General features: G+C 56.1%; 1 protein-coding gene across 3 annotated transcripts in view; it reads left to right on the top strand.

Moving 5' to 3' along the window:
• ADGRD1 (adhesion G protein-coupled receptor D1) overlaps positions 1 to 21,315 on the top strand; it is a 158,290-nt gene that overhangs the window by 120,452 nt on the left and 16,523 nt on the right. For 2 of the 3 annotated variants that reach the window (XM_058531223.1, XM_058531222.1), the window contains 5 exons: positions 8,232 to 8,335; positions 9,976 to 10,087; positions 12,571 to 12,724; positions 17,951 to 18,017; positions 20,573 to 20,639. In XM_058531223.1, the coding sequence (XP_058387206.1) occupies positions 8,232 to 8,335; positions 9,976 to 10,087; positions 12,571 to 12,724; positions 17,951 to 18,017; positions 20,573 to 20,639 (504 nt within the window). Of the gene's footprint in view, positions 1 to 8,231; positions 8,336 to 9,975; positions 10,088 to 12,570; positions 12,725 to 13,986; positions 14,574 to 17,950; positions 18,018 to 20,572; positions 20,640 to 21,315 lie in introns of those variants that run through there. The other variant, XM_058531224.1, reaches the window with a different exon arrangement.

Below are 21,315 nucleotides of genomic sequence, written 5' to 3'. Positions count from 1 at the left end.
GGCCCACCAGGGATGTGTGGAAACAGGCCCAGGAGGTGGGATCGGACATTAGGGAGCAGGAGGCAGTGGCAGGTGCTGTTGGGAGCTCAGATTTTCATCAGTCCGGCGCCCTACCCTGGAGACAGTGAGAGACGTTTCCTCACCGTGGGGTTCAGGATCCCCTCCTGCCAAATTTAGTTATCCCCCCTCCTCCAACCAGACCCGGGCTGCTACTTTTAGAAGAGAAGCAGCCATTACTTCATTTGTTCTAGAATCTTCTGGAAGAAGCATCTGCTTCGGAGGTGTGTGCGGGTTTGAGCTGCTCTGTGCTGCCTTTGGGGTCCCATGGGGTCCTGTCTTGGGGTTGCTCTCAGAATGGAGATCTTATTCCACGGTCTGGGGTGAGGGCAGTGGCTGGGAGTGGGGACGTGGGGTGATGAGCCAGGGTGAAGCAGGAGGTGTCTCCACCCCGGAGGGTCCACAGACAGACTGATGCACAGCCCCCGCCTCTGCAGGACAGGAAGGCCAAGGGCTTGTGTCGGCTCAGGGCAGTGAGCTCTGGGCTGGGAGGCTGAGTTTACGGGTTGAAGTGCATTACGATCCAGTTATCTGGGCAATTCCACATTTTTTGTCATGAGCATCATGGGTCTCTGCGTTGTGGTGGAAGCCAGAGTGGGGAAAAGCCAGACTCTCTGAGAAGCTGCCAACTCCCCGTGTCGGGAGTGAGGGGCCTGAGAGCTCCTCCCAGGACTGACATGATGCTGAGGCATCGCGGAGCCACGTGACAGGAAGCGTGTGGATTGTCTGAGTTATGTTTTCTGTAAAGACGATACAGGCACGTGGGGAAATGCAGCACCACAGAGGGCAGAGGTGAAGAGCAGGCTCCCGCCCGTCTCCTGTCTCCCAGTCCCCGTGGAGGCAGTGGCTCGTTCTGTCACTTCAGAGACAGTCTCTGCCTGTGCAGACCTCCGTTCCTGAAACAAAGGCAGCGCAGGGTAAAGACTGTCGTGCACTTTTTAAACGCCTATCACTAGGTCTCAGAGCTTGCTCCATCTCAGTCTGTACTGATCTGCCTCTTTGTTCTGACCGCTGCACGGTCTCCCCACGACTGCTCTAAGCCTCTGTGGAAGGACGTTAGGTGATGACAGTCTTGGGCCACTGCTGACAGTAAATATCTGTGCAGGCAACCTTACCTTCACTCGCAAGTATGTCTGAGGATAAATTCCTGCAGTGGGAGGTGGGGGAGGTCAGGCAGGACGCAGTTTTAAATGTTCACAGATGCTTACGGCTCCCGTTTGTTGGGGGTCTGCTCCAGCCCCACCTCCATGCCAGGGAGTGGAGATGACTTGCAGGTTGGGTCCACGTCTTCCCCTCGACCGATGCCTCTCCCCACAGAGAACATATGCGCTTGGCAGTCATGGCATCTAGTCAGCCCCTGTGCCCCCCACCCCCTGTATAAACCTGGAGACCACACAGCTTCCCGTTAGTGTCTTGGGGGTCTGCAGCCTGTTGGCTGAGCTGTCAGCCTCAGGGGCAGGGTCATCAGCTCCCTGCCTCCCGCGGCGTGGCTGCCCAGGGCTGGGCACAGGAGGGACCCCATCCCCAGGACCCAACTCGTGTCCGGATCCTGGGCCTCTGCCCTCAGATCCATCTCCCTCCCCTGCTTGGCTCTGCATCGTGGGGCTGACCACTACTGGCTGGTTTCCCAGGTCCCTGTCAGTCGGGGCTCTGGGAGGAGAGGGAAGGGGAAGGGAGGCGAGGCTGGGTGCACCCTCATCTTTCAAGACGTGCCACAGGCAGCTTTCCACTGGCTCCGGCTCCCTCTGGGCGGCTCCTCCAGCCCGCGGCCCCAGCCTTCCCCAGTTGACCATGGGCCCTGGGCTCCAGTCCTCCTGCCAGGGGAGGTAGCTTCATGTTTTGATTAACGCCAGGGTCGCTGGCTTCATCATCCATGTGGCATCTGGGCCCTCCTCTCCCCTTTGTAAATAAACACTACCTTGAATTAAATTTTCCACTCTTTGAAAGGCTAGAGTGGTTTCTGTTTTCACGGCTGGCTCCAGACTGCTACACAAGTTGTGTGGCTGAGGGGAGACGGCGAGGCGTCCCTGGGGGCCTGGCCTGGGTAACGAGGCCCCCAGCTGACCCCTTTAATGAGGTAACTGTAGCCTGAGGAAGGCAAGTCATCGACAAAGCCATGGGAGTCAAGTCTTTGTGCATCCGAAGGGAAGAAATCCTGCCCAATGCACTCCTGCAGGGCTCGTGGGCGCCAGTCCTGGCTCCCCGACAGCGGCCATCGAGCAGCCAAGAAGCTCATTTCCGCCTGTCTTCAGGCTGTTGATGTGTTTCCCTCATTGGAACGTGAAATGCACCTGCAGCCCGGACTCGGCCCGGGGGAGGCTGGCTGCTGTTGCTGGCGGAAGCTAGAGCTGGTTAACACCAGGGGCTGTCCCGCAACCCAGGCTGCCCAGGGAGCCACATGCTCCTGCTGTCCAGGGGCTGAAGCAAGACACTGGCTCAGCCAGAGTCAGAGAGCTGCCCCGAGTGAGGGCAGGCTCCCCCAGAGCCTGGAGCCCAGCAGCTGGGACACCAGAAGGCGGGAAGGAGCTAGCTTTGCAAAGAGCCCAGGTGGGCGGTAGAGGCAGAGGAGATGGAACTTGCCAGGGTCCAGGAGCAGCGAGGGGCTGAGTGAACAGCCAGGGGGTGACTCAGGGAGCGGGCTGCATGTTCCAGTTTGCTCTTGGATGTGTCCCCACTGGTCCTTCACTCTGCGCTGCCTCAGGTTCCCTTGACAACTGGCTTCCTGCCAAGCTCAGCCAGTGAGAGGCGGGCACTGGAGTGATCCAGCTCTGCTGTCTCTGCTGAGATGCTCGCTGGCGTGGGCTGTGGCCTGTCTGTAGTCCCTGCCACTGTGCCGCCCCTCCCTCCCTGACCCCAGCTCACCCGAACAGGCCTGTCGCGATTGACTCCAGCTCTGCCAGTGGCCCCTGCCCAGGCTCCGCACTTATCACCTCCTCCTGTTGTCCCGTCGCCCTGCAAGGGCAGAGCCTCTTGCTGTGGCTATGCTCTGGGGTGCCTCGCCCTCTTCTCTCCGCTCTCCCGGGGTCTGCCACACTCCGTACCCAGCTTCCCACGTTAGGTCCCCTCTCCTGAATGACGAGGAGGGTCTTGCTTTCTTGTCTGGACCCTCCTGACAATGACTAAGGTGAGGCAGAGATGCAGGCAGGGCTGTGTCACGCGGGGCCTTGGAGGAACGTGGACTTCCTTCTGGGTGCGAGGGCCCCGTGGAGGGGCAGTCTGGGAGCAATGCCTGCTGAGTGGAGACGTGACTGAAGATGGCCCGGGATGCAGTGGGAGCAGGGAGGAGGTCCAGGGGTTGAAGGAGATTAAGGTAGAGGCTCTGGAAACTGGGGAGGAAGAGAGGGAGAAATGGATATGTGTTGGCAGAGGAACCAACAGGACTCGCTGATGGGTGGGCTCTGAGGGGAGAGGGAAGGACCCAGAACCACTCTCAGCTTCATGGCTGTGTGAATGCTCCCATGCCTGATGTGGTTTCCTCATCTGTAAATGAGAACCATGATGCCCACTCAGGGCTGCTCCAAGGATTCAATGCCTGCATGCAGCAGGTGCCCAATAAAGGCAGTAACCTTCTTCCTGTCTCCACCATCCACTCTTCTGTGAATGCTCCACTACCCTGACTGACATTGTGTTCTGATCCTTGGTTCATTCATTGAACACTTAGTTTGTGGGATCCTCTGTCAGACACTGAGGATTCAGCCACAAGCGAGACCAATCACTTTTGTCTTCATGGAGCTCACTATTGAGAGCTCACGTCGCTTCAGGTCTGGAGGCCCTCTCCTGTCCTCTCTGTCAGCTTCCTGCCCATGTGTTGAGCTGTGTGAAGCCCACTCCCTCCTTGCTGTGCTCATCCCTCCCTCCTTTCCACTTTCTTAAGGCCAGGCTGTCAGTAGGTCACAGTGGAGCTGCAGCTAACACAGGATACATGTTCGCTTAGTATTCACACGACAAACCAATGGCTGGACGTGTGTTAAAGTTATAAAGCCCTTATATAAAAAGAGAAGGGACTAAACCCACCAGGTAAGCAGGGTCTCTCAGACTGTCACCTCCCACCCCACTCTGCTGTAGGATTTGACAGCTATATTAAGCTGGAAAGGTCTGAAGACCATGACTTCTGCATGCAGGTTCCTCTTGGTCCCTCCTGTGGTCTGCCTCAGTGTTATTCAGACTACTGTGCAGGAGAATCATGAACGAGGTTACATGCACAAACCATGGATGCTCCAGTTTATGGAGGACCTCAAGGGCTTTCATGGTCCTTTTGATCACCTACCATTTTCACCTAATGGGCTCACTTTATAATTCAAGTGCCCTGTAAAATATGACCCTCCAATATAGTTGGCCTTATGTCCTGCATAATCATTTCAAGGCTGCCTGGCAAGGCTGTTAGCTCTGTTCAAGGGAGGGGCCATATCACATTCATTTTAGTGTTCCCCATTGTGCCTGGCATGAGGCTAGCTTTGGGTGGGTTTGGTAAAAGTGATAAAGAGTTGGTTGATGGTGGGTTTGGTTGATAGTAGGGTTGGTTAATGGTAGAGTTGGCTGATTGTGGGGTTGGTTGATGGTAGTTGGTTGATGGTAGAGTTGGTTGATGGCAAGGCTGGTTGATGGTAGAGTTGATTGATGGTAGGTTTGGTTGATGGTAAGGTTGGTTGATGTGGGGTTGGTTGATATGGGGTTTGTTGATGGTAGAATTGGTTGATGGCAAAGTTGTTTGATGATGGGGTTGGTTGACAGTAATGTTGGTTGATGGGAAGGTTGGTTGGTGGTAAGACTGGTTGAGGGTAAGGTTGGTTGAGAGTAAGTTTGGTTGAGAGTAAGGTAGGTTGATGATGGGGTTGGTTGATGGTGGGTTTGGTTGATAATAGGGTTGCTTAATGGTAAAGTTGGTTGATAGCAGGGTTGGTTGATGGTAGTTGATTGATGGTGGGTTGGTTGATGGTAAGATTGGTTGATGGTAGGGTTGTTTGATAGTAAGGTTAGTTGATGAGGGGGTGGGTTGATATGAAGGTAGATTGATGACAGGGTTTATTGATGGTAGAGTTGGTTGGTGGTGGGGTTGGTTGATGGTAAGGTAGGTTGATGACGGGGTTGGTTGATGGTAAGGTAGGTTGATGACAGGGTTGGTTGATGGTAGAGTTGGCTGATGATAGGATTGCAGGTCATATGGCACAGGATTGGATAGGTGTGGGTCTGAGGCTAGGGCTGAAATCTCACTTATCAGAAGCTCCAGATAGAGTGGGTATGAAGAAAACAGAGGTCAAAAGATTTCAGTGAGTACAGTTGACAGGTTGCAGCCCTCATACTGGGGAAGCTTCTACACTACGCAGTGAACTCTAACATTAGCCCACTGGAACCTCACTGCAAATCTGTGAATGGAAGAGGTAAAGTTTTATTATCTTTATAAGAGATATATGAACAGTGGTGTAGATTAAGTAAATCTTTTATGGTGAATCAGTAATAGAGTCAGGGGGTAGACTTGAGGACTCTTTCTACCCTGAAACCTTCAGCAAATACTTCTGGAAAACCACTGTTCTCAGTAGTACCCTGCTGTTCTCAGAGCTGTGGGTGACGAGACAGTAAAAGTTTCCTTAAAGTAATCTCCATCCTCGAAGAGCCCACCATCTCCTTGGAGAAAGAGGGCTCCCCCACGAAATGTGACAGTGGTATCAAAGTGCGGAACACATCCCACTGGTGGGATGTGAGATGGCTCAGGTAGTATGGAGATGAATGGGGGTGAGGAGGAGCTGGGGCCTCAGTGTGGAGGACTCACGTGGAGGACATAGGCTAAGGGCCAGACGAGGGAGAGGTCTTCCCAGTGACACTGGGGTGAAGATGTCCTTGGAGCCAAGCCAGCTCTGGGACACAAGCACTGTGTAATCCTTCATGTGCTGACACTTCCATTGGTTCAATTTAGTGAGTGCCGCAGAGGTGCACCTCTGCTTCCAAGAACAGTGGATGGTCTGCTGATGCCCATAAACTCTTGTAAATCATAGTCTCTACCTCTCTAGGCAGAGATCACTGTAATGGTGACAACAAGACTTTTCAATTGTCTTATGAGACACAAAGAAAGATTACATGTTCAGTATAATATTAGTGTTTCCTGTATTTGGTTTTAGTCTCAGTTTCTGGAAGATGTCACTTCCTCTATAACAGCACTTCCAAACTATGTCTCTAGAGGTATTCTCTTCTTCTCCTCCCTCAAAGAGTTTGAGAAATGCCAAGTTTAACATGGTTAAATATATATATTTTTTTACCTGCAGGATTTCTCAGAAGTCTTAAGTTGCTTATATTGACCAAAATTCTTTAAAGGGGGATAGAGAAAGCAGCTTTCTCTAAACTTATCTGAAACCAGAAACATCCTTTCACAGAAGACCTGCTAACTGCATCTTGCAGGAGCTAGAGTATCAAACAATACAGTGTGCAAATGTGGCTCTAGGACTGTATTTCCAGTCGCCCACCCAGGGCACTCGATGAATCAGAATACCTCTTGGCCTGTCTATCTGCAGACAGAGAAGTTTGGGGTTCAGATCTTGGGATGTCTCCAAGGAAGTTTCTGTAGGAACACACTGGTGGCCCCACCTGCCTAGGGAACTTGTTTTGGTAAACAGTTAGACACAGGCGGTGACTAACAAGGGCCCACCTCCTTCCGCATCTAGGGCTGCTGGATCCAGGCTTCTTCCCCTTTCTCCACTCAGTCAATCTATAAAGTGTTTCATAGCCCCAGCATGGGTTATTGGCAGTGACCCACATATGTGAAAGCAGTAAAACCCACTGAGTTATCTGTCATCAGGCACAGTCCCGCTGCCTCCCAAATTGCTCCCCAGGATCCACGGACATTTCCTGGGCTCTGGAATTGGGGCCTCCTGGGTCTGGAGCATTTCCGCTGTCATTGCCAACAGCACTTTTAGAGATCTCAGAGTTGCCTCTTTTTTTTTTTTTGCTGAGGAAGATTCACCCTGAGCTAACATCCACTGCCAATCTTCCTCTTCTTGTGTGTGAGTCACCACCACAGCATGGCCACTGACAGACGAGTGGTGTAGGTCTGCACCCAGGAACTGAACCTGAGTTGTCAAAGTGAGCACACCAAACTTGACCACTAGGCCACTGGGGCTGGCCCAGAGTTGCATCTTTTTGTTGCTGATTATGTCCCAGTGAACAAGGGAGAAGGCAATCTAGCTGAGGGTGTCCTGGCCAAAGTTGGAAGGACCTTGGTGTCTGGTGTCTGGTGCAGGACACGGACATCACCGATGCAGAGCGAGCTCCAGGCTGGGTCTTGGGTGCAGACCTAGCCATAAACCATAGCAGGAAGCACCTCGAGGCAACCTCTGCAGGAACGGGCTCTGGGAAGCTGGTCTCCGAGGCGTGTGGTTTAGGGAGCACAGAGCCTCCTGGAGCACAGGGTCAAACATGTCTGACCTTGAGACGCCAGCTCCTGGAGCCCAGGGAGCCACCCTTTCAGGTTGTGCTGTTGGGTGAGCTTGCGGCTTTTGTTACGGCCCTCTGTGCCTCTGCAGGCGCTTAATCTACTCGTCTGGTTTACGCTCTGCTCGAGGACGACAGGGACGATAGCGAACTCTGACACACACTCTCACACGGTGCATCTTGTGTCCCTGGCCCTGCTCCAAGCACTTCACATACGTCAATTCACTGAATCCTCACAGCGTCAGTGAGTCACTGTCCCAGGTCATCAGCTGGGGCGTGATCATGCTGGGACTTGAACCTGGGCATATGGGTCCGGGGTCTGGCTTCTTAAGCAAACTCTGCAGCTGTGGATGTCGCAGTCTAGACACGGGGCACGGGGCACGGCCGGCCGTGGTGGATGTGGGGGAAGGCTGCCTGTTAGGAGGGGAGGGCGTTAGGCAGTAGCAGCGTCGAGGTGAGTGAGGGGAGGAATCTGAGTGGTGGTGGAGCCATCGGGAGCATTTGAAATGTACAAAACCAAGGGCTAGTTCCAAAGGACTGGACCTCTGTCGTGCTAACCGCAGGGCCTTTGGGGTGGACTCAGAACTTGGTGGTCACCACCACATCCACGATGGGACAGTGGCAGCCCAATACTCAGCTGTGCATTGGCCCTGTCCAGCTGGAAGTGCCCATCCGGTCTGGGCCACACCAATCTCAGGGCCAGTGCCCCTCCAGGACCTGACAGCCGCTGACCCCCCTGCTCTGCTTCCCCGCAGCTCACGCACGGACACCAGGTGGCGCTCTCATCCATCAGTTACATCGGCTGCTCCGTGTCCGTGCTCTGCCTGGCCGTCACGCTGGTCACCTTCGCTGTGCTCTCGTGAGTCATCCTCTGCTCTCCCTGTGTCCCTGGGGAGCTGGCAGCTTCGTGGAAACATTAATGCCACACCTCCCCCTCCTCAATTTCCCTTGTGAGATGGCGATGCTGCCCTATTTAACTCTGCACGTCGTGTGTTACAGCTGGACAGCTGTCCCTCAATTGCTTTTCATTTTGAGACCTGGTGTGCAGGGAGGGGGCTGTGGGGTGCTGGAAAAGAGAGAGGAGAGAGGAGAGCTGTGGAATTGGAGGACACCCAGCTTTAGCTAAGCTGGAAAGTTCTGGAAAGATCCCCAGCGCACAGAAAGCCCCCAGTTTTCCGGCCTTTTGACTGGCCAGGTGACAGCAGAACTGAGGAGCCCCCCCTCAATGCTATCGAAGTGGCCAGCTCCTGGTGGGGCTGGGCTGGGGGAGGTCCCAGGAGGGACAGCGCTGGAGGGGTGGGAGGGCACCTTCCCAGCAGGGCCGCCCCACTATCCAAGCTGAAGCCACGTCTGGTCAGAGCTCAAGGGAGCCTCTGTGGCCCCCTGAGTGGAGGGTGGCAGCCAAGTCCGTCTGTGGCCCTTTCTGACCTGGTACAGAGAGCTAACACGAGAGATGTGAGTCTGGGCAGCCAGCTGTGGAGACACTCGCACACCCCGTCAGAGGGGCATGTTACTCTCCCCTGGGGGCCTCACTCTCTGGGGTGCTAGGGAGTTTGTCTCCCCCTTCCACCTTCCTCTGCTGGGAGACGATGCTTGTGGGGGTTCCTCCTGGAGCCCAGCGCCTTCCTCACCTGCTCTGGTGCCCTGAGGACGCCTGTCACCTGGGCGGCTCTGTGACTGGGGGTGGTGAGCTTGGTTGGTCGGGGGCTACAGAAAGATCAGCAGGGAGAGACCAGCAGCTTCCCCAGGCCCTTCCCTCCTCTCCTCAGTGCTGTCACCTGGGAACCCAGGAGCTTTGGGTGGCAGGTGTGGGGTGTGCATGGGTCACGTGAGGACTTTCTAGTGGGATCAGAGCCAGGCAGGAGGAGACAGGTGCGGGTTTGGAGGGACCCCAGCATTATGCTCAGGACATTCATTCTTTGATTCCCTCGCTCCTCAGCAAGCCCACCACATTCTGGCATAGTCTGCTCTGGGACACAGCTGTGCCCAAGACGGATAAGAACATGTCCAGAAGGGGCCAGACAATGAGCAAGGACAGAAAGTCACAAAGACATTCACAGCCCTTAGTGCCCTGAGGTAGCAGTTTAGAGAGCGAGGAGATGGAGCTCCTTCACGTCAGAAGTTCTCTCTAAGGGGAGACGTTTGAGCCACCATGTGGAGACTTGGGAAGAGAGTTTACTGCAGAGGAACAGCTGGTGCAAAGGCCCTGAGGCTGGAGCGTGTTGGGGGCGTCTGAGAACAGAAAAAGGCATCGTGACCAGGAAAGGGCTGAGTCAGAGCAGCAGGCAGGAGTCAGGCTGTGCAGGACTGTGCGGGCTGTCAAGGAGCTGGGTCATGTCCTGGAGCAATAGGGAGCCATTGAGGGTTCACAATTGGGAGTGACAACACCTGGGCGCTCTGTATAAAGACCTCTTTGGCGGCCCTTGGGGGAGTGGTATGGAGCAGCCATGCCTGAGCCGGTGCTGGGCCTGGGCCTCACCCCTGCCTCTCCGCCCTCAGCTCGGTCAGCACCATCCGGAACCAGCGCTACCACATCCACGCCAATCTGTCCTTTGCCGTCCTGGTGGCCCAGGTCCTGCTGCTCATCAGCTTCCGCTTGGAGCCAGGCACGGTGAGTGGCCCTCTGTCCCTCCTCCCTCTCATGTCACCAGGGCAGGCTCCTTCCCCGGCCAGTTTCTTCAACGCAGAACTCAGAGCACGGTCCCCCAGAGAGCCAGGGCTGTGGTTCCTTCAGGAGAGACAGAGCAGATGACGTGCACGAGCCCGTTTCTCTGCTCAGCATCGGTCTCAGTAATGGAGATGCTGCCCATGAGCTGTCAGCTCACTCGGATGAGCCCCGGCTGCACGCGGGGCGCTGAGCTGAGAGCTTACATAGATCCACAAGCCTAATCCCCAGGGCAGGCCCACGAGGAGGTGCTGGCCTCCTGCTTATGCTTGCAGAGCCGGGGCTGGGGCGTGAGGGCTTATGGCCACTCACCCAAGGGGACGACCCTGGTTAGCGGCCAGCCGGGGTCTGACCTTGTGCCATCTTGCTGCAGACTCTGCCCTTCACCCTGCACTGGCAGCGAACAGCCGCACTCCCTCTGCCTGGCAAGGCGGGGCGCTCCTGGCAAAGGGAGTGTGAAGACCCAAACCCGCCTTTCCCCTCTTTGTATCGAGTGGGGGTTCTCCGGGGACCTAGGAAGTCTTAGACCTCCCAGGAGGTACTGAGCTCAGACTGAAACGACCCAGGCTTGGGTGACATGGGTCATAAACCCAGTCGATGGGACAGAGAAGCAGACAGTGCCTGCTCCCCCAGGGGGGAAGGAGATGCTGGTTCTGGCGAAGGTTCAGAGGACCGAGCAGGGTAAGCCAATGGCCTTAGGACACATCAGGATTGGCTAACGTGAGATGAACTCTATCCTGCGCTAGTAAGGGTCAGCAGAGCCTCTTGTCCTCACTGCCAGCAGGGTCCTTGGCCACCACATCCCTGTCCTGGGGCTGCTGCGTAGGGAGAGATCTGCCCTCCTCTGCTACAGGCACCTCCCTGCAGATTTAGGGGTTCAGGGGAGCGTCTGAGAATTCGGATGTGCCGTGGGCAGATGAGGCGAGCACCAGCCTCACTCTCTCCCATGGGTGCTCTCAAGCTCTGACATGCATCAGCACCTGCGGCTTTCCTTAAAATGCAGATGCGGGCTCAGTAGCGCTGGGTGGGGCCCAGAATCCTGTGTTTCTATCAAGCATTCAGGGGATGCTGATGCTGCCTGTCCAGACCACGCTGTGAAGTCCCACTGCTTGGTGGCAGGTCCGGGCACCATAGCCCCAGATGGTGACCCCAGGGACTGGGAGGACTTCTCCTTCCCAGAGCCGTGTGTGTCTAAAATCCCAGGGCAGGGCTCTGAGTGGTCCTGCTTGGGTGACGGCCCATGGGAGAGGTGGGATCGGCTGTCGGCCGGCAGGAGAGGTAATTGTGGTGGCCCTTCTCACCAGAGCCTGTGTGTGGGGAGGGGCTGCTCCCCACAGGATAGGGGCAGCTGGTCCTAGAAGATGTGGGGCCAGGCGGTGTTGGGACACAAAAGTAATAGGTGTGTCCCAAATTAGCATCTAAATTTAACGGATCCCGATGACAAGAAACACAACAGTGCAGCAGCTTGTACGTTTTTCCTCCAGGAATCAACTGACATGGGGGCCATGGGAGGCCAGGACATGGAGCCCCCAGTGGAGATGGTTGCTCCTGATTTTCATGTTCCTTTTCCTCCCTGGGCTCCCGGTTCCCTGGACCTTTTGTCTGAGCTTAGGGACGGGTGGCTGTGGGCTCACAGAGCACAGGGGCATTTCTGATCAGGGCCCCCGGGGGGGATGAGGCCGCATGGCTGAGCCTCCAGGCAGGGCCGGGAGACTAACAGCAGGAGGGAAAGAAGCCCCTTGGAAACTGAACCTGTGAGCTGGGCAGGCCTGACCTCTTGGTCTCGTCAGAGAGAAGGCAGGTGGGCCTGAATGTCAGCGCCCAGCAGTCAGAAATAAGGACCTTAGGATAGTTCATTACTCCTGTTGAGACAACTCCAGGGAAGTCCAGTGTCACTGAAAAGTCCAGAACCTAGGGGTTTAAGCCGTGTCACAGGCTACCCTGTCTCTCGACTTCCTTCCTCTCAAGAGCCCCTCTCCGCAGACGCCTCCCCTCGAGGGGCCAAAGCAGCTTCCACAGCCCCAGGCTCTGGTCCTTGTGTCCAGATGGAGGAAGGAAACCTGCTCCCTGGTGGCCCCGCCCACCCCAGAACCCACCCCATTGGACCAGGCGGGTCACGTGCCAGCCCTTGAGCCAATCCTGCTGCAGGGGTGGGGATATTTATGTTGATTGGCTGGGCCTGATTCCCGACCCTCTCCTGAACCAATCACTGTGCCTGGGAGGGGCCACGGTACAGTGATTGGCTATTGCCTGAGTCACGTGCTCCACCCAAATCCCCGGGACTAGAGACGGGAGTCAGTCCCAGGAAGGGAGTGAGGCTTCGTGAGTGAAAGATGCCCCGGAAGTGGATGCGGGGAGGCTGCAAGGACCCCAGAGCCCACTGCACATCCCCAGGGAGGTCTCCCCTCTGCCCTCTGCTCTGACCCTAGACCCCGTGCCGGGTGCTGGCCATGCTTCTGCACTACTTCTTCCTGAGCGCCTTCGCCTGGATGCTGCTGGAAGGGCTCCATCTCTACAGCATGGTGATCAAGGTCTTCGGCTCGGAGGACAGCAAGCATCTCTACTACTATGGGATGGGATGGGGTAGGTGGGGGGACGCAGATGGGGGGAGGTCGGGTGTGATTTCATCTTCACACACACTAACATGACACTCGTAGAAGAGGCCAGGTGCCCTTAGGCTTGAACTTCCCCACACTCAAAAAAAATCGCGTCCCGTGGGGAGTGCCGTGGCATTCTCTGTTCTAATGGTCTCCTTCCCCTCCTGGGGAAACCCCTGAGGCGCTGCTCTGGAGCTGGGGCCAGGGAGGGTGCCCCACTTCTCTTGGATTGACACACCAGCTTTGGTGCAGGGCAGTGGGCGGGGGAGGCAGCCTCCAACCTCAGCTTGCCTCTCCTAGAGCCTCTGCCCTGTGAGTGCCTGGATGTGAGGGCAGTCAGGGCCCCGGACGCCCAGCCAGTCGCACCTGGGACAGACCCTGTGCACTGTGGGCTGCGGTTGGATGGAGGAGGGGAGCTCTGATCTCTCAGCTGCTCTTACCTGGAATAGAGCTTCTGCAACACGGAGCTGCAGAGAGTAGAAATGCAGGCCGCCTGCCTGAGAGGTACTGCAGCTCTTGATTAGGCCCTGGGGAAGGGGAGCCCTGTCTTGCGAGCCACACCTCCACGGAGTGGAGCAGATTGTGGCTCAAGTGTCATAGACTCTGTTCTGACCAAGACTTAGTAGGTTTTCTTGAATAAATTTTTTTTTAACTTTTGCTGTATGCCCTTAGGAAAATTTACAGACTTTAAATTGTTGTTTTTTTAAAGCTGATTTTCGCCGGTTATGGTTGTCTCACTGGGGAGTGGTCTGTGGAGCAGTCATGCCATCATTCCGGAAGTCACCTCCCCACTGACTCGGCTGCTTGTTTCAGTTTCTTCTTGCCCATCCAAGGGTCCCGGCCAGCACAGGAGGCCCTGCTTCCTGCCACAGTCTTGGGCTGTAATGGACACCTGATGCCCTTGCCTTTGCTGTAAACCATGAGTCTGACGTGAGGGACGGGCCACTTGTTTCTCATTTCCTTAAATAGATTTGATGTTCAGAGTCCTCATTGTGTAAGGAGCAGATACACATGTTTGTTTTGTGCTTTGCACTGGCTAATGTCATGTATTTGGGGATGCGGTGGAGGTAAATTATGCACTGTGCATGGCTTCCCTGGGGTGGCGGGGGAGGCTCACCTGGTGACAGACATGGAAGGAGGAGGCTCAGCAGCGCCTCCACCTTTGGTGGCCGTGCAGGGAGCCCCCTGTGTCCCACTGAGCCGTGTGGGCGGGCTCGTTGTTCCTGAGGGGCTTTTTCACACCCGCAGGCCTCTGCCCACCCTGGGCCCTTGGAACGGAAGTCCTCTCCTCTCCTTTCTCCCCTTGGAGAGCCCGATTCAGGCAGAGCCTGCTCCTTCAACCCTTCTGTGACTCCCTGGAGAGGATGGTTGCTCTGCTTATCATTTCCAGCAAGGATTGACAGGACGATGTGTGACCAGCCAGCACTTACTGGTTTCTCTATAGATGTGGTCATACAGTTTAGAGATGTGCATGCACACACACTAGCACAAACACACCATAAGCCACAGCAGAGACGGTTGTAATGAATTAAATGTGTTTGTGGCATCTGTCCGTACAGTGAGAGGAACCCCGTGACGGAGCTGTCTCTGTCGGCCTCAGATGGGGGTGTCTGTCATAATCCAGTCCAATCCAGCCTTGAATGATGTCTTATTTTGTTTGCACAATGTGGAGATAAAAACTGAATTATTTGCCAGTATTTTAAAATTGAGAGATATTACATAAAATGACAGAGTTCTTTTGAAAAATGAGGTGGTCGGGGAACCCTGAATTTATATTCTTACGTGACGGCGTTGGCTGGGACCGTGTAGTTTCTGATACCAGCAGAGTCCCTGTAGATCTCAAGTGCACAGCCTCTGCTGTGCACTCTGCAGACAGAGTGCTGGGCGGCCTTCCTGCAGGCCTGCGACCTCTGTCTCTGGTCAGCCTTCTCTTAATTGATTTCATCAGGGCTTACGAGCTGCATCCTTCTTTCTGATGGGTTGGCATTGTCTTTGGGCCTAAGTGAAGACTGTCTGCAGGCAGCCGGGCTCTCAGCCTTCAGTTATTAATTAAGGAGGAGCTGGAGGCTGCCCCAGGGCCTGGTGAGGTCACACTGTGTGGAGAACCCCTCAGAGAGAGGCCGCTTCCCATAGATTGTCACCCTGGTCTTGCTCCGACCCTCACACAGTCTCAGTTTTTGGCAACCTAGGTACTGTTCTGAAGCTGAGCTGGGGGTTGGAGGTGTCAGATCAACAATACACCTCGAGGTTTTGTTGGAAGTCAGGCCCTAGGCCAGGACTCGTGGTGTGAGTGGAATCTCATCTGTCGGTGTGGGAGCCAGGAGAGGCGAGAGGCGAGGAACACGTGAGAGTTCACATGTTCGTGCAGCAGGGACGAAATTCTGGTCACAGACTCAGAAGTGAAAAAAACATAACTTGCTTTATTTTCCTCTATTACAACTTAATTTCTTTTGTGAGCTCCCACTTGTCCGGGGGTAAAAACTTACCCTAGTTAGTTCCGGGCCCTCCTTTCCCTGAAGCTGCGTTTGTGTTCCGGGAGCTGCCGCAGTGCTCGGGCAGTGTGTCCATCAGAGTGAGCTGGGCAGTGCTGTGATGATATTTATTTCCTGTTTGCACCGTACGTACCCGGAGGGCCGGCGGTGGCGGGAGGGGCTCTGCTTGTGGCTGTTGCTCAGGAGCCCAGGATGATGGAGAAGTCACCGCCTCGAGCCAGCGCTGGTTGCTGTAGAGAGAAGAGGGCACGAGAGGACCTGAAAATTAAATACTCAACAGATGGAGGCGTGTGTCGCCTCTGTCTGCAGCTCATGGCCCAACACCCCAGGGCGCAGGAGTGCAGACCTCCCGTGAGCCCAGAGCGAGGTGACTCCCCAGGAGGGCGGCCATTGTCTCCCAGGTTGTCGTCTCTCTGCTCCTGCTCCGTGGAGACATCCCCGCCCCTGTGTCAGGTTTCTTTTTGTCCGTCCTCTCAGGTCTTCGCTCTGTCTGTCCTGGTTAATGTTTCATGGCACACTCTCTCACAGTCGATCTTTACATCCGCCCTCCCTGGGTCTTAGGAGGCAGAAGCCAGGGAAGCGTGGGTCTGGTCCCTCAGAAGGGCCACTACATTCCAAAGAGAGCTCTTCCTGAATCCATGAATGTCCGCGTGCCAGGGCCGGAGGGACCCCAGTGGTCTGCAGGAGCCCGTGACATGTCTGCATGGGTTATTGGGATGCGAGTCTCAGATGACAGGACAGTGGAAAAGGGGTCTGAGTTGTTACTAATAGTGAAGATTATTGTGCGGATGAGCTTCCTACCTCCAGCACCTTGTTAGTCACTCATGTGGCCACATCTCATGTGATCCTCACACCAGCCTGATGAGGAAGGCACTGTTGTCTCATCTCCGCAGTGAGAACATGGCAGCCCAGAGAGGTTCAGCCGGTTCCCTGAGGCTGCACAGCGGGTCCCAGGTGGCCCTGGGAAAAGAACCAGGTGTCTGGTGGCTCCAGAACCCAGGCTTCTCCCTCTCGCTGTTTTCTCCTTCCTGCTCCCATGCTCCTCATTCTCCCACCTGTGAGCTTTTTCTTTTTAACAACACACACCTTCCCCCAGTCTCTGTGGCTCCTGCAGCTTGTTTCAGAGAAAGCAGAGTGGGACCCGCCATCTTCTCAGGCAGCCCCTTCTGGTCACTGCCCCATGGGTTGGCCCCTGCTGGACACAGGGGATGACGCAAGGGAAGAAATGGCAAAGGAGCTTCCAGTGTTGCTTTGGGATCGTACGAGAAATGTGTCAGTTGTGAGTGCAGAAATAATCTTCAACTCCTCCATTTAACTTTGGGCAGCAAGGAGATGCCACCCCCTGACTTGGGCCCTTCATCGTGGCCAGGATCAGGGGAAGGGGGGTGCAGGCGTTGGCTCCAAGTGAAGTCTTCGACCACCGATATGAAAACTCACCCTCCGGGGGCCCTCCAATCCTTGCCGCACCTTCCAGAACCCACCAGATGGACCCTGGGGGCTCTGCCTCAGCCCTGTGGGCCTGTGGACCAGCACTCCCAGCAAAGGACGGCGGCCCCGCAGCGTCAGCTCTCCCTGTCCACCGCGGCGCGGGCTTCCCCAGTGGAGCCTGGGCCTCTGGTGGTGGCTGACGGTGTCTGGGCTTGATGTCCCCAAGGCCCCTCATCTCAGGTCCCCTGTGATCGTCCCACCCCAAATGAGCCAGGCAGCGAGGATTCCCTGTGCCATCTGAGGAAACCGAGGCCCCCAGAGAGCGGGCAGCAGGGCCTGGGCCGGATCCCATGCGCCCTCGTCTGTGTGGTTCTGGGCCCGTCTGGGCAGGAGCACTGCGGCCCGAGGCCTTCGGACCCTAGGGTGGAGCTCTGTCTTCCGTCAGGTTGTGCTCGCACGTGGAAAGCTCAAATGTGACCAAGGGTCCCTGGTGGCAGGTGCATCCTCCCATCTGTCCGCCCCTCCCCAGGGCCGCCTGGTCTCCTTTGTGAGCCTGGCGGCTGTTTTGTCCAGACGTCTGTCATGCATTTAGACTATTTGGACATCAAGACGAAGTGTTTCAGAGATTGGAAGCGCCTTTTGCAGGAGACTGTTTAAAACTGACACTCAGAGGGCAGGCGTGGCCGACTGCGCCAGAGGTGGGGGAGCTGCTGCTCTGAGGCGCCCAGGCCTGGAGCCAGGATGACCTCCCCTCCCTCCTCTGCGCAGAGATGTCCCGGGGCCTGCAGACTCAGTGTGTGCAGTGTGTTGTCACCCTTCCACCCGCCCTTTCAGTCGAGGAATACTCAAAACTCGGCGTCCTTGCCAGGAGCTGTTTCTCAGGAAGCCCTCCTGGAGGGGAGGCTCTGTGGGTGGAATGTGGGGTGAATCCTCTGCTGTCTCTGCTCCCCGCCCCGACCCTGCACTGCAGGGGAGCAGAGGGAGAGGCTGCGCGTCCAGGCCGCTTCATCAGACACAGGCCCTGAGGACCCCTCGCTTTCTCTGCAGCCGGAAGTGGGTTGTTTTCAGATCTAGAATCAGATTTATAACAGATCTGCCTTAAAACTCACGTGTGTGTGGGTGTGAGTGTGTGTATCTCTGTGTTTACACTATGAGTTCTTGGAGGTACGGGCTGTTCCGTGTTGGGCTCATAGCACGAGGGTCTTTGTGTGTATCAGGTAGAAAACAAAGAAATGACTAATGAATAAAAGGAGGCGGGAGCTCACGTGACACTCTGCTCTCACTTTGCGCAGGTTTTCCTCTTCTGGTCTGCGTCATTTCAGTATCGTCTGCCGTGGACAGTTACGGAACGAGTGACAAGTAAGTGGCACGGATACATCCCTCATTTGGCAGGACTCCCATGGGACAGGAGCACGTGAGGCGTCCTCAGGGCCTCGGCCTTTGTCTGGGGAGGGGTCTGTAGGAGGCCACCTTCCCCCAGGCCCTGGCAGTGAGAATGGCCAGATGGGGTGGGCAACAGCCCCCGCCGTGCTCGGGGCTTCTCCCACCTCGGGGCTAGCTGCTGGGGGTCAGAGTGGCTCCAGGAATGGTGAGGCGGCTGGTGGAAGGTTCCAATTGGAGCTTTTCATCCACGTGGCCTTCCTAGACACATAGTCTGGTCACCTTTTCAAACCTTTATCCCTTTCCTGGGGTGATCAGCACGTGTGCCAAGTGCACAAAAGTACCCCGTAAATGACAGCCGAGCGAGTACGTGAATGTGGCAGTGCAGCTGCCGGGCCCCAGGCAGGTGGGCCATTGGCTTCTCCTCCCTTGGGGAGCCACAGATGGGGCTTGAGATGTTCAAGACCTCATGCCGCCATTTTGAAACTGCAGCTGATGGGCCCATAGCTGAATTAGGACGGGGATGGGACGGGGTTGTGGGGGCAGGTCAGGTGTTCAAGTTCCAGAAACGTAGTTTCCTCTCCTTACAAGAAAATAAGACGGGCTTTCGCTGAAATGTCTTTAGGAAGCTCCCCCCTTCCCCCCCAGCCAAGCTGAGGACCCACTGAGTGAACACGTGAAAGGAAACGTCATCGAGAGTGCTTAAGAAGAGACAGTTAAACATTTTTATTCCTTCAGGATGAGATAATGTTTTGGCTGAATTGCTGAACTGAGAAGCGTGTAGCCTTTTCCGCTTTAGTGCAACAGTGTACTGAGACGAAGCGTTTAAAGAAGCTTTGTCTGAGCCCATATTGAAACAAGCGTGATTAAGCAGCCATTGTTCCGGCTCGTTCCTTCCAGTCTGGGATGGTTGTAGAAGCTGAGGCGCTAATTAAAGAAGGAACCTCTTCTCAGACAGTCTCAGTGGCGTTTGTTCTGCTTCGTCCCCACTGGAGCCGCAGGGCCGCCCACTGCACGGTGTCCGGGGTCTGCGTCTGTGTCCCCCTCTCCGCTCCGGGCCCGAGGGCGACGCCACCCCGCGCTGTGTCCGGGGTCTGCGTCTGTGTCCCCCTCTCCGCTCCGGGCCCGAGGGCGAGGCCACCTGCGCAGGCTCAGGAGGCCGTGGAGCTCTGAAGAGGACAGATTCGGGGTCCTCCTGGACTCAAAGTTCTGCGGGAAAATGTTGGAAGCACAGCTTTCTCTCTGCAGTCGTCCTGCCCTCGCCCTCGAGGGAGCCGGGGTGTGGAGGGAGCTCTGTGGAGGCGCCGCTCAGGCCCGCTGTGCGCTTCCATTGTAATGCTGCGTCCTCGTTGGCGTGTCTTCCCTCCCTGCTCTGGGCCTGCGGACACGACGAGCATCTCCCAGGCGCCCTCACCTGTTTCAGGGCATCTAGTGTCTCCTGGTCCAGGAGGTCTCGGGGGGAATGGGGGCAGGAAGGTGGACACCTGGCGAGTGGACTTGGGTCCCCTGACCTCTCTGGGCCTCGGTCTCCTCATCTGCAGGGGGCAGTCATCAGAGCGCCTGCTCAGGGGGCACCGTGAGGTTGTGAGGTGCTGCAGCCCGTAGGGTTGTGAGGTGCTGCTGGGTGCGCAGTCACTGAGTGAGGGGCAAGGCGGCCCCTGGAGACATCCCCGTCGTGTGTCAGTGACGACTGCCCTGCGCTCCTGGCCAGATCCCGGTCAACGTGCCCAGGCCCCTGGGGCTGTCCCCGATCCAGGGAGGGGATCTGAAGGCTCTGTGGAGAGGGGCTGGGCTCCCGAGGTCACGTCCTAGGCTGGTGCAGCAGAGTCCTGTCCCAGCGCCCTCCAGACCCTGGGCTCTCGGCATTCTGATGCTCTGGAAAGAAAGGAAATAGTAACAGAGCTGGTTTTCTTGCTGAGTTCTTGGAGTCACACTTGGAAGCCAGGAGGAGTTTCACCTCTTCCAGCTGGACCCTGCATCTCAGATGAGGCTTCTCCGGAGTCAGAGCAGTGGCTGGGATCCACTGGAACCTTGTCTGTGGGTTGCGGGCCCGGCGGGAGGTGTGACTGACCGACAGCTGAGGGGCAGGTGGAATGGTGTCACGTGTGACTCGTTGATCCTCTAACCCCTGATGGAAGGCACCAGTTAGTATTTGAAATGGTCTGGAAGAAAGCCAGCCCCTGGCAAATGTCTATTTATTTATTTTTCATAATAAAATTAAAACCTGCTTAGGATTTTGCGTAGACTCTTCAGAGGTTGTGAGTTTTTCCACTAACTAGGGGGCCTGTGAAAGCCGCCTTTTCCCTGAGCCATTCTGCAAACCTGGAAAATTCTTTCCAAGAATGAAAGACAGGAGACCATCATGGATAGGAAACAAACAAAATTGCTGGGAGTAACAGTGTTGTTATGACTGGCCCCTGGGTTGACTCGGTAGCTGAAAAAAACACCATCTTAGTGACTGTTCTGGGAGAAGGCACCCGGGCGCCCGGGGCAGGTGAACAGGTGTTGAAGTAACAGCTCTGCTTCCCCCACAGTTGCTGGCTGTCGCTCGGGAGTGGCGCCATCTGGGCCTTCGTCGCCCCTGCACTGTTCATCATTGTGGTATGTCCCCTGCCCTCGTGGGCACAGAGCTGGGCTGGGAGGGGCAGGGGGAGAGGAAGCGCGTGAGGGCCCCGGGCTCTGTGGAGGTGGGCCTGGGCCCCTGGCTCACGTCCTGAGCTGGTGCAGCGTCGTTCTTGCCACCACCCTACTTGGGGCATGTGACCAGCCTCATTTCCCGGAATGACGCTCAGAAAGCCGGGCGTGATTTCAGGTTGAATGCAGATCCGTGTAACGCCCTGGAGCATAAGGGCAGACTCGCACAAGAGGGGCAGCGCGGACACAGCTGGTTGTTTTCCGTGACTTTCTGTCACACGCTCTCTCGGTGGCCGAGGAGCTCCATGATCGGGGAGTGTTACTGAAAGCCTCCTGGGAACCACACCTGGCAGTCAGACTTCTGTGGTTCCAGGGGGCAGAGAACCTGACTGGAAGAGGCTGACCAGGAGTGGGATTTATAGCTGGTCTCCGGAGCCCTTGCCGCCCGCCGGGTCCAGGCTCAGCTGACAAGGCCACGTGCCTGGGTTCCAGGCTCTCCACCCCCAGTTCGGTTTCTTACAGTCGGCTCCATTCTCAGGGTGGCCCCATGCTGGAAAGAAACTAGGATCGCACAAAATGCTAACAGCTGTCCTGGGTAAAACACCTTCTTCATCGTTGCTACCGGTCCACCCACATTTCCCAC

The sequence above is a fragment of the Diceros bicornis genome, chromosome 35, assembly GCF_020826845.1.
Source record: "Diceros bicornis minor isolate mBicDic1 chromosome 35, mDicBic1.mat.cur, whole genome shotgun sequence".
Classification (NCBI taxonomy): domain Eukaryota; kingdom Metazoa; phylum Chordata; class Mammalia; order Perissodactyla; family Rhinocerotidae; genus Diceros; species Diceros bicornis.
The sequence above is the reverse complement of the archived record's forward strand: the minus strand, read 5'-3'. Positions and strand labels throughout refer to the sequence as shown.